Source organism: Amblyomma mixtum, chromosome 9, assembly GCF_055824585.1.
Source record: "Amblyomma mixtum isolate Tamu chromosome 9, ASM5582458v1, whole genome shotgun sequence".
Classification (NCBI taxonomy): domain Eukaryota; kingdom Metazoa; phylum Arthropoda; class Arachnida; order Ixodida; family Ixodidae; genus Amblyomma; species Amblyomma mixtum.
Window position 1 is genome coordinate 116,538,134 of NC_143020.1, and position 12,340 is coordinate 116,550,473.

Sequence of the window (12,340 nt, forward strand, 5' to 3'; positions counted from 1 at the left end):
TGGTGTCTAGCTGTCGGGGGCAATTGATGTTTAAATCACTCAGGACTTGTCGGCCAGTTCGAGTTGTGGAGAGCCGTACCACCTGCGCCGTAAGGTGTGCCTCTATCAGCTCATCGATCGTGTTGTGCACACCCAGTCGCAAGAGCCGCTCCGTCGATGTCGCAAGAGGGAGTCCCAGGGCCTTCTTGTAGGCAGTTCTGATTATGATGTCGAGGTTTTTGATGTCACGCTTCTTAAGGCGGAGGTAGGGCGCTACGTAGACGACGCGGCTTACAACGAAAGCCTGCACCAGTCGCAGAGTATCGTCTTCTCGCATCCCCGATTTGCGCGTCGTTATCCTGGCGATCATCCTGGCGACTTGCTCGCTCACGAGCCGTAGTTTCTGGAGGGCAAGAAGGTTGTTGCCGTTGTTATTTATGTACAGACCCAGTATCTTCATGGTCTGAACTTCCTTGATGGGTGAGTTGTCTACGCGGATATTGATGGTGTCTTGATTCTTGCGTTGACGGAAGACTATCAGTTCGGATTTTTCGGGTGAGCACGTTAGTCCACACGCCCGGGCATAATTTTGAACTGTTGTCGCCGCGGTTTGTAGTTGTTCTTCAATCATTCCCATACTTCCCGTGGTTGTCCAGATGGTTATATCATCAGCGTACAGGGCGTGGCGTATGCCCTGTACCTGATTGAGAAGAGGTGGGAGATTTAGGAGTGCAATGTTGAAGAGAAGTGGGGATAGTACTGCCCCTTGCGGAGTGCCTCTCGTGCCCATCTTCACTTGCGTTGTGTGTTTTGAGCCGGTGCTGATGTTGACGGTTCTGTCCGTAAGGAAATCGCAGATGTACGAGTAGGCTCGCTGTCCGCAGTTCATGCTGTGGAGGTTGTTGAGGATTGTGGAGTGTTTGACATTGTCAAACGCTCCCTTGAGGTCAAGTGTTAGAAGCGCTCGGTTACTGTTTGTGCGTGCGGGATCAATGACTTCACGTTTGATTTGCAGAAGCACATCATGGGTGGACAAGTGTGCCCGAAATCCAAACATCGTGTGTGGCAGTAGCTCATTGTCCTCAAGATAATTGGAGAGACGGGTGTGGACTGCCTTTTCCATGAGTTTGCCTGCACACGACGTGAGGGATATGGGGCGCAGGTTTTCAATGCTGATTTTCTTGCCGGGTTTGGGAATAAAGTGTACATTGGCTGTTTTCCATGCTTGTGGAATGGTGCCGGTACGCCAACATTCGTTTATGTAATCCGTGAGTTGCTGCAGAGCCTCCGTGCCGAGGTTGGCCAGAAGTCCGACAGTAATTTTGTCTTGTCCCGGGGCTGTGCCTCGGCGCATATCTGCTAGTGCTGCAATGATTTCCTCTGAAGTGAAATCTCTGTCTAGGTCTTCGTTCGGTTCCCCACGGTACTCCTTATTGTAGGGTTGTGGGTCTCGCGCGGTGCAGATATAGCGACGCTTGAGTTCATCCACTAGTTCATGATCCGTGCCTTGAAAGCTGTGTAGGGCTCGATGCAAATTTCTGTGTTGTTCACTCTTCGCTTTCGGAGGGTCAATTAGGCATCGCAGAAGGTTCCATGTAGCCTTGGTGTCTAGGCGGCCTTTGAGGGATTCGCACTTCGTTAGCCAATTGGTGCGAGCGAGGTCCCATGCGTATTGGTCTGCTTGAATAGTAAGCTTGGCTATTCGAAGTCTTAGTTTCCTATTGTGTCTTTGTTTTTTCCACCGTTTTATAAGACTACGTCTTGCTTCCCAAAGGTGTAGGAGGTGGTTGTCAACAGCTGGGTGGTCCTCCGTGGTGGCAAGAGACTTTGTGAGCTTTTCTTTAAGGTCGAGAATGGAAGCCGCCCAATCTTCGTAGCTGGTTATTTGTTCGGATGTGGTTAGTTTGGTGTCCTTTCTGAATGTCTCCCAGTCTGTAATTCTGGCTTGCCCTCGTGGTTTGCTGTGCTTGTTGCTTTCGAAGATGGTCTGCAGCACGTAGTGATCGCTGCCTAGGGTCTCTCCTGTATTGAGCCACTCATAGTTGCGGGCATTGCGGACGAGCGTGAGGTCGGGAGAAGTATCCCGCGTTACGCTGGTGCCGACTCGCGTCGGGTGCTGCGGGTCCGTGAGTAGGGTCAGGGCCATGTCAGCGATGGCGGATGCTAGTTTTCTGCCTTTCGTGTCTTCCCTGGGGTATCCCCATAGGGGGCTAGAAGCATTAAAGTCGCCAACTATAGCTAGGGGAGCTTTTTGGGCTTCTCTTAGGGCTTTAAGAAAGATCACGTCGAAGGCTACGCGGTTCTGTTTGGGGCGACTATATATATTGAGTATATAGGTGCCCTTGCTGTTTCTGTGCTGTGGCAGTATTTTTATGAAGGTATATTCAATGTCGCTGTCTAGATTAAGGTCTACAGTTATTGCCATGCATGATTTGTGGACCAAGATGCATGTCGAGGGATTTGTTTGATGTGTTGAGTATCCTCTGATCTTAGCCTCCATATTCACTTCTTGCAGGGCTATTATTTGCGGCGTATCGGGATGACAGTCTATGTATTGCTGTAATGTTTCCCTCTTCCGTTTTAGTCCCCTGCAGTTCCACTGTAGGATAGTAAGTTTATGTCTACGTTGTGGAGCCATGCTGAACACTAGAAACTTGTGCCTCATCATGTGGTGCGCCCTCAGGTTGTAGATCTGGCTGAGTGCTTGGCAGACGACGAGTTCCCATTTTACCCTGCAGCTTTGTGCCTCTGTTGTGAGAACCATCTGATAATTCCTGAAGTTTGCGGTCAATTCTGATCTCCTGCGATTGCATCCTTATTAAAACTGGTTCGAGGTTTTCCATCATGGGTTTAATAACTGATTCGAACATACTTTTGATTATCGTCTCGATCATAATTTGTAATTTATTTTCAATGAGGTCTTGAATTGTTTTTTCCAAGCGAGTGATGCGTTCCTGGGTTTGGGGGTGCTCTGTATATTGCTGCTTTAGTGCCTGCGATGGTGGTGCCTGCGGAGTTGGTGCCTGGTGGGGTGCGTCTGGTGTAGTTGCTTGCCTCTCGGGGGTGCTAGCATCTAACTGGTGTGGAGACGGAGGGTGTAGCTCTGCCCTATCTTCTTCCATCGGACATGCCTGTTGCGTCGATGGAGGTAATGTGTTGTTTGGATTGACTGCGATGACTAACTGCTGTTTCAATGTGCTATTTTCTGATTTTAGTTGTTCAATCTCTGCTTTAAGTCGTTTGTAAGCCAACGCTTCGGGGGAGGAGGCAGCTACATCTGCCCAGCTCACCTTGCTGCCGTTGCGCTGCTCCTTGTTATGGGGTCCTGTTGTCTTCTCGGCTGGACGACTGCCGTTGTTGTGCGACACATTATCGGTAGTCCCAGGTCCATTGCTTGAAGAGCGTGAGCCGGGTGGTGCTGAGTTGTTGCTGGACTGGTCCTGGTGGGTCAGTCGGTCCCCGCTGCTCGATGGACCTCTGCTGCCGGACCGGTTTCGAAGCCTGGATCTTGACCGGTGGTTGAATTCTCCTGTCTTGGGCTTGGTTTTTTGTGATGTTCGGTACTTGTACTTGCACTGATTCGACCCCATGGGATGTGGACCTTCGCAGACCGTGCACTTGGGTTGGCAGTCGTGGGATTCTGGAACATCTTGCTGACCGCACTGCGGACATCTTGACTTCGAAGGGCAAGGGCAAACATCCGCCCGGTGTCCAAGTTTCCCGCACAGTGCGCAGGCTGGCGTTGTTTTCTTGTATAGGCGTACTGGAACCGCTTCACCGTAGTAGAAGACGTGAAACGGAACCTTTCTTCCTTCAAACGTGATGGCCGCCACGTTGGAGGAACCTAATTTTCTCACGCTCACCACTGGTGCGTCCGGGGAGCGAAGCGCGTTCGTGATGTCTTCGTTGGAAACCCTCGGGTCCACTTGTATTACTCCTTTGCAAGTGTCGTCGGAGGGGCGGAGGTAGGAGTACACATCATGTGCCTTGTCCCCAAGCTGAATTTCGTGAATTGCCAGGATCTTTCTGATTATTTGGGCGTCTCGCACCCCGACGACGATGATGTTCTGTTCCCATATGGGCCAAACGCTGAGCTCGGCTGAGCCCTTGTCGACGCCAGCAGCAATGTGCAAGGCGTTTCCGACCGCGTTGCTTCCCCTGAATTTGCTGAGATCCAGCGTTCCTTTAGGTTTGATTATGATCACTGCATCTTGCTTGTCCAGACGCGGCTGCGGAGGAGGCTTCCAACGCTTGACTTGCGTGCGGGGCGTCTGCTGCAGCGGCGTATCCCCTGACGCGGTGACGCGTCCATCTGGCGTTCGACCTTTTTGCCGTGCCGAGTGGTTGTCACGGGCTGATGCGCGTTCCCACTCTTCTATCTTGCGTTGGATAATCGCCTCCGTAACCTTGTCGAAAACTGGGGTTTTCGCCTGCGGCATGGTGACAATCTGCATCCCCTCCGGGTCGTATCCCATCAGGGTCGTCATGGTTTGCGGCAGAATTTGCCCGCGGAGCCGCGGCGGGCAGCTGAGTCGTGGCCTAACTGTTAGGCTTAGCAACTCGCGCGATCCGCTTGGTCTTCAAATTCTCGAAGGATTTGAGAAAACGGTCCCACCTGAACAAGGGTGGGTGGTCTCCTCGTTGTTCTGGAAGTGTAGCCAGATGGTGTCGCAGCGCTTCGGCAAATGCTTCGGGAAAGGATCATAAAATTCGGCGGAGCCGACGTGAGACACGTCCGCTCTTCCCGACTGCTGAGGCGCGTCCCTCCTCAAGGGTGGCCTCCTACTTGTAAGAGTCCATGTGTCTGGGCTTAATTCACGGAGCTGTCCACTAGCCATGTTTGGCCAGCTGGTTGAGGAACTCTCAAAGCGGTTATGGAGAATTAGACATATGGTTGAATGGCCTATTGCAGCAGACAATACCCGCCACGGTGGCTCTGTGATTAGGGCGCTCGGCCACTGAGCCGGAGTATCCAGGTTTGAACCCGACCGCGGTGGCCCCATTTCGATGGAGGCGAAACGCAAAAGGCGCCCGTGTGCTGTGCGACGTCAGTGCACGCTAAAAGATCCCCAGGTGGTCGAAATTTTTGCAGAGCCCTCCACTACGGCACCTCTTTCTTTCTTACTTCCTTCACTCCCTCCTTTATCCCTTCTTTACGGCGCGGCGGCGCTGTTCAGGTGTCCACAGAGATACTTCCTGCGCCATTCCTTCCTCCAAGCTGCACCGTTTCCTGCCCTCAAAAACCAATTTTCATTTAATTTTCAGCAGACAAATATCTCTCAACTTCTCCGGCGTAGGAGAGATGAGGTGAACAAATTCTTGCTTGAAGGCTATGTGAATAATATTAGCCTTTTTCAAACTTCCCAACCGCAAACTCTGACCAACGGGTTGTAAGTCGCTTTGCCACAACATGGCGCTGTAGGTCCTCCATGTTGGCCGAGGTTGTCCGTTCTCTACTGTAACTTGTGTTTCTTGTTTTTGTTCCGTGTTAGCTCTAACAGTTTTAAATTTGGAACAGCTGGCCCTACTTCTCTCGAGTGTCACCGCAGCGGTTCATTTCGACCCTTTTCCCGTTCGTCTTGCGCACAGTGCGCATTTGCCGAATGCCATCAAGCTGGAGCCATTGGAGCATCAAAACATTAGGTCCGGTGTCCCGTGGCGCTTCAGTCACGTGCCGGTACGTCGACTGCTTGCCGAGCCTATCTGCAGCACACTCGCGAGAAATGGACTCCGACGACGCGCGAATAACCTGTGATTAGTTCGACCCCTGAGGAAGGGACGGTGAGCCATTGCCGTGGTCGCTACTGCCTGCGTTGCGATAGCCAATCGCAAGTGGGATACTCGACGGGTAAGTTACGCAACTCAGGCGTCGCGCCGAGTGCACGCCCACTTTTATCGCTGTCGGGGGCCTTATCGCACGCTGTGGCGACTTCCGACAACGGCGGGGGACGCTGGGTATACTCGCATCATATCAGGGAGGCTTCGATCTCCACTCGAGAGTAGAGTCGAAGGATGAAACAGTCGTGTGTGGGGGGGCTTTCTTGACCACCGGCCGGAAGTTGCCGTGCTTCGCGATGCGGAGCAAAATCTGACTGGTGCGCATAGTTTCTGTTCTGTGCCGGTTTTGCTCGCGACTGTCATGTCACGGAACCGTCATCCTGTACAAGGCCGGTATAGTGTTCCCCTGCACTGAACTCACGCGACGGTGCGTCACCGTCGTCGACGATAAGGTTTTCGCTCGCAGTTCAGTAGCGCTGGATCGAGGATCACAGCGCACGTGCGGCGTAGTGGTGTGTTGTGCGCGATTTCATGCGTGGAACCGATCGACCACCTGTGGAGTAACGCCGACCGTGCCGTGTCTCTCTGCTCTCTCCCTCCGCGAATGCTTCCCGTCCAGTGGCATGTCCAGAAACGAGGACGATGATCCAAATGCCGGAAAAGCGAGTGAGCCGCGGACTGAAAGAGGCGTGGCACAGATTCATCGCCGCGCCGAGCCGAAGTCGGGAGGTAATGCCTACTAATTGCATTTGTTATGCGATTCATGCCCCGCTTGCGTGCGTGCTTCATTTCACGATCGAAACAATGCACTCACGAGAGGCTGAGGCCGTGTAGCTGATGTGCGCCGCGGCTATGCTTGAGCGGGTTGTTTTAACGTTTTGCATTCTGGTTTTCAGACTCTGCACAGGTCGTTGCATATGTGCGTCATGTTCTGATAGGTCATCTGACCGCTTGCGGAAAACTTTTTGCTTCATCTGTGAACACATCATGCAGTGGCCTTGCTTTATTCACTGCATTTATCAGGCGCAAATTGCTGCATGCATTCACTGCTTTGCACTATAGCTGTCATACTGTAGAGACGCATTTACTAGCTCGATCTTCATGCTGACATTGTAGTGCATATCAATATATACTATGCCTGTAAATGAATGTGCACAGGTTTTTCTCAAATATTTTTGCCACATTGCTTTGAGCAAGCAATTAAAGTGCAAGTCATGCATGACCTTTAACGCACAACATACAAGTTTGATCACCACAGCTCGCAAATCATTGCAGTGCGAAACATTACCTGACTGGCCTGTGCATGATGTAAGGATGCAGTGGATCCTTACACTGATTTTCGTCGCTGTTTGTTGAATCATAAACATTTGATGTCTCACATTATTGTGTAGCTATCGACTTACTCTTATGCTTAAATTAACATGGAAACTTTACTGCAGTGGTATATGCCTCTGTGAAAATTTGTGGAGAATTCGATCTCCCCTTGATGTCCACTAATATGAGGTAGTGTCCTAGATCAAGTCCACTCATAAATATGATTTTATATTGTCATCCTTTATAAGGAGTAATCTTACTCCTTGGGAACATATACTGGCAATCAAGGTTCTATATGCATTATGTAGCTTCAATTTAAACATCCCGTGGGTGAAATACTGGATCACAGAGGCGAAAAACAAACACAGCTGATGTGCCTTGCTTGGTTGCATTTTTCATACCTGTCATATCTGACCACTTCTGTAGTGTTTGCTTTTCATTTTTGCAAGTGCGCATCCTAAAACTGACTCTGAAAGAGTTTATGCATTGAGAAGTGTGTGCTTGTATAGTAAGAATTATTATTTTTTTTTATGACGTAGGGTACTTGTTTACAGCAACCTGAAGCGTAGAATACATTGGGACCACTTCTGTGTTTATATGTGGAGTAAATGACTGGCACCCAGTCTTTGCTGAGGTATACAGTGTCGTGGGGTGCGATTTGATGGCATTAATTCTTTCTTGACATATAGAACAGACTTTTGCCATGACTCTTTAGATTTTTTTGTGTCAAGATATGACAGAGGTACGAGTGTGTTTCAGATCAAGGTTGCCGTGTTGGGCCAGTTGTTCTTGTTCAATTTTGTTGCGAAGTGAAGACAGTGGGAATGAACAAACTGTGCCTGTTCTTGCAGTAGGCCCAGGCTATCACATTTCAAAATTTTAGTTTTATGCTTGAAGCACTTTTTCTGACTGTCAGTCATAACGCACATGCAAACCAACCAGATTGTTCAATTTTCTGGTAATTATAAGTAAAGAAAAAAACGACCCTGCTCTCACTGTTTTTCTACTGTGCCTCCCCGACATGTACTCTACCAGTTTGTGTCATAGTGTGTCAACAAATCAGAACATTGCAGAAATTATTTCAAATCTACCATGGTAATTCTACAACCCTAGTTCAGGTTTCAACAGCGGTGTATTGGTCTGACCGTATTTGTTTAAAGTCTTTCAGGACAGTAGCTTTCTTCCTTTTGTGTCATTATTGTGTCACTGGCTTGAAATTAATGAGACGTCAGGCTGATGGCAGGGATTGTAGTAAGGCATAATACGTATTTTGCTTGACGAGAGAACAGGAAGTGTTGTTTAAGTTATTTTTTTTCGCTGTGGTGGTTGGTGTGGTAATCACCTGGGACTGGAAAAATATTTTTATAAGTGTTAGATCACACATACTGCATGTGTGATGTAACGCATCATATATTTTTTTGCTTGCCCTGAACTGAGCAAACACAAAAAATGGGCAGTTTGTATTGAACGTGAACAACAAGTGTGTAGTTTGTACGTGTCCTTCAGGTTTAAATATGCTTTCTTGCTCATCGTGGCTCAATTGACAGTTGCAGAGTCAGTTGCTTGACATATTCCTGGTGAAGCTAATAGTGGAATACCAAGATGTACCAAGTTCAGTGCAACTCACGTAAGTGTCTCTGTGGTATTTAATTTGCTTGCAAATATGCGTTGCATTTCCTCATTTGTCGGTGAAAAGTGTATGGAGGTAAAGACGATGACGCTCACATGTAGTGGTTGGGAAATGAGCATTCACTGCCCTGATGAACAAGATGGGTGATAAAGAATAGAAAGGAAAGGTTTTACTGACATTACCAGCCATGTTATGAGTTACATTTATTTCGGCTGTAATGTGTGTGACTCACAGGCTTGTTGGAACCCTCTATGCAGTGCTAAGAGATTAAAACGCTACCACTTTCTCTTTTGGTCATGACACCATTCCTTTATCTTGGTCCATTGTGTCGCTTTCAGTAGTGACGTCATGGCGTTTGATAACGCTGTGAGCATGCGGCAGTTAAACGGGATTGCCTTTCACTTTAGCACGTGCATCTATATTGGTCTGTGACATGTGACAACCATTTTCGTCTCACCATAAAAGTTGTGTGATAAAAGTTGTGTGACGAGTGTGTGCTTACACTTGCGGCCAGCCTTTGTGTTCCAGGTTGCTTTTATTGTTGTGGTGAAATAGTTTTTGTTTCGTGTTATTCGGCCAAGAATGGTGAAGTACAAAGTAAAGGCTAAAATAACCTAAGAATCAGCCAACCTCTAGGGAGTGTAAGAATATTGATGATTGATGTTCTCTATTGTTTGAACTACATGAGGTGACAGAAAGAAGGTACTGACACAGAGTTGATTTATTACTGCGATTGTGATTACACAATATGGGCTATACAGTATGTGCTCTATGGCAGGAAGGGCATGAGATTGCATCGCAAGAGATATTTTTAAAACTATAAAGATAACAAAATGAAGGATACAGGTGCATCTGCATTTCATCTTTTTTGGTAGTCTAAGGAAAAGCGGCTTTTTTCTTTTCTGAAGTGGGCTCCACATCAGATGCAGTGCTGAATAGTTGTGGCTATACCTTTGTTAGCCTTTATATTTGTTCATATTCACCTGCGCATTATATATCTTTGTACTATCTTTTGCAGTAAACCAATGCCCTATCTTTCTATTGTTTTTCAATGTCTGCTGTCTAGACGGCCAGTTATCGGTTGCCTTCGTTTAGCACCAAGTTCCTGCTATAGTGGGTGGATGTGGACGATAGACAGAAAAAGTTTTTCGTGTTTCGTGGCTTTATCGTTTTGTGAGTAAGCCAGCTTTGCATGCATGGTGATGATGATGATGACTTGGCGATCCACTAGCGCCCTCTAGTGAAATCACACGGAACTAGACCCTCTGCCGCCACACTGTCCTAACAACGGTTCCCACATGAAATAGTAATGCGCACTTTTTGTGTGATGTGCTACACTGTGTATATGCAGAGAGTGGCTCAGTGCCGGCAATGTGCTGGCTCACCAGCTCATGCTGGAGGTGCACGAGGCATGCAGCGGCGATGATCCGGCACCCTGCCGGGAGTTTCTGCTGTCCGGCCGCGGCTGGAAGTTGCTCTGGGCGCTTGTCCGCATTGGCTCCCAGGTATGCCTGGATCACCCAGGCTGGTCTCAGTGCCTTAAAGGTGCACTGGAGAGGAATCTGAACTCGTATTTTTGCTGCTGGAACTTGATCTACACGTTCTGAGCGTTCTTGGGATTTTCGAATTGTTGCCTTGTGCGGCCAATTTCCCTAATTTAAATCAGATTAACGTCAGGCTCCCATCTTTTTTTTTTTAAATTCCCCGCAGACTGTGGGAGGAGTCAACCAACCTTCCACCCAGTCCCGTGGCGGCTTGCTGCTCTATTGCCACACGACTGCCTGAAAGGCACTCCATGCGTTGTTGGTCAACTCCTCCCACTGTATGCGGGAATTTAAAAAAAAAAGCGGGAGCCGGACGTTAATCCGATTTAATTAGGGAAATTGGCTGGGAAATCGGCTGCACAGGGCAATAAATCGAAGTTTCTAAGAATGCTTGGAATGTGTAGACCGAGTTCCCGCGGCAAAAAGATGAGTTCAGGTTCCTCTTCAGTGCACCTTTAAGTGCCTGAAGTGCTGTCATTGTTTTCTCCAGCTTGCACTCCATGGAACGGCTGCTGTCTAGAACAATTTCGCCACGGGTTTTTCGGAAATAATTTGGTGTAAAGTTATCGCCTGTGCAGTGCGTACAGTTGCTGCTATGGTAATTATGAAACGTGCTTCAATGATCAAACTTCCGTCATACCTTACCTAGTGAAAATTTCGTGACATTATTACATATACTAGCAAATGCTGCTGGCGGGCTCCCAGGTACTGCCTGGGAATGCGTGCATTGGAAGAAGCTTTTCTTCCATAAATAGAAGATACTAAATGAAAGGAACATCTCTTCAGCCTAACGTGTGAGAAAAGTCGGAATGCTTAAGTCTGCTCTGCATTACCTTGGCCACCTTCATCGTCTGTCTCTCTGAGGCCTCTTTTGCACTAGAACATGTGGTTATGGAATACCGGCGTGCACGAACATCTACCCTCTTGCTTTGAGGAAATCGTGAAACACTTGTAGGCCCATTCCTAGGTTAATTTTAATCAAGGGCTGTCTTTGAGGATTAGCAGCTGAGTAGTATTGGTGAGCTAAAGCATTCTATTACGCTGCGTTTGTTTGACCTTGGGTTGTATTGAGGATTCATTGTAACATATCCATAGAGCACGGGCAGCAGTGAATTGCATGTAAAGCTTTTTCAAGCGGACATAATGTAAATTTATTAAACCAGACTTTTCTTCTATTCCTCTTGAAGAGTGTAGGGGAAGGGCAGTAGCGGTTAGGTAAAATGGAGTACTTCTCATAAAGCGGACTAAAATCTCAGTGTCATGAGTAATGCTAGTCAGCTATGCACGTGGAGTTCTTATCACTGTTCGTTGGAGAAAAAAGATCAGTGACAAAACTGAGGGTCACTTTCAAGATGGCAGAACAAGTGTACCGTCGCTTATAACAGTGAGAAGCGCTTCTCTGTCGTGACACAAATTTCTTCTTGGCCGCAGTCCCTGCCATGCTGCAAGGAGTTGTCCAGGGTGGCAATCTCTCTTCTGGCGTTCTTCTCCAAGCTTGAAGAGCCATGGTCACCAGGTACTGCGTAGCTGTCATTTGCTTGACAGTGCTTTCAGTGCAGACACCAACACTGTGTTTGTTTTCTTTCTGTCCTGCTTACTCATTCTTCCAAACTGTTCTTGCATTCAAAATATTTGCAATATCTGTAAGTTGTAAGAGCAGGCAATGTTGCATGTAACTATAGTTTAGTTGCAGGGGCCATCTTTTTTATGTACAGTTTTCACATCACTTACTGGTCAACTCTGAATTTCAAAGTTGTGTACGGTCATGATAAAGCACTTGCCGCCTCCTGTGGCACTTCTTTTTGTGTTTCCTGTTTTTCCACTACTACATATTGGAAAAGAAGTGGGAGGACTTTTGAGGGAAATCGAGCTAAACCTTTCTTATTTATTTAGCTATGTACAGCCGGCCAAATCTTTAGCTGGCGTGCGCGACGGCCGCATTTTCCATGCTCCTGCAACTTATGACGACGCAAACTTGCTAAGATATCATATTTAAGCAGAGGCTCACTAAACCCCAGGTTAATGTTGAGCTTTCCCCAAGTTTGCTTCTTCACAAAGTGCACGAGCGTGGAAAAAGCGGCCGTCGCTCACGCCA

At 47.9% G+C, this 12,340-nt stretch overlaps 1 protein-coding gene across 3 annotated transcripts in view; it reads left to right on the forward strand.

Annotated features, from left to right (window-relative positions):
• Nucleotides 1-5,294: 5,294 nt before the first annotated feature.
• Nucleotides 5,295-12,340, forward strand: part of mv (lysosomal-trafficking regulator mauve) — an 86,826-nt gene continuing 79,780 nt past the window's right edge. Inside the window, exons 1-5 of one of the 3 annotated variants that reach the window (XM_089561621.1) lie at nt 5,295-5,827; nt 6,377-6,486; nt 8,619-8,698; nt 10,053-10,206; nt 11,677-11,761. In XM_089561621.1, the coding sequence (XP_089417747.1) occupies nt 6,400-6,486; nt 8,619-8,698; nt 10,053-10,206; nt 11,677-11,761 (406 nt within the window). In that variant the 5' untranslated portion in view covers nt 5,295-5,827; nt 6,377-6,399. Of the gene's footprint in view, nt 5,828-5,865; nt 6,075-6,376; nt 6,487-8,618; nt 8,699-10,052; nt 10,207-11,676; nt 11,762-12,340 lie in introns of those variants that run through there. The other 2 variants (XM_089561619.1, XM_089561620.1) reach the window with 2 other exon arrangements.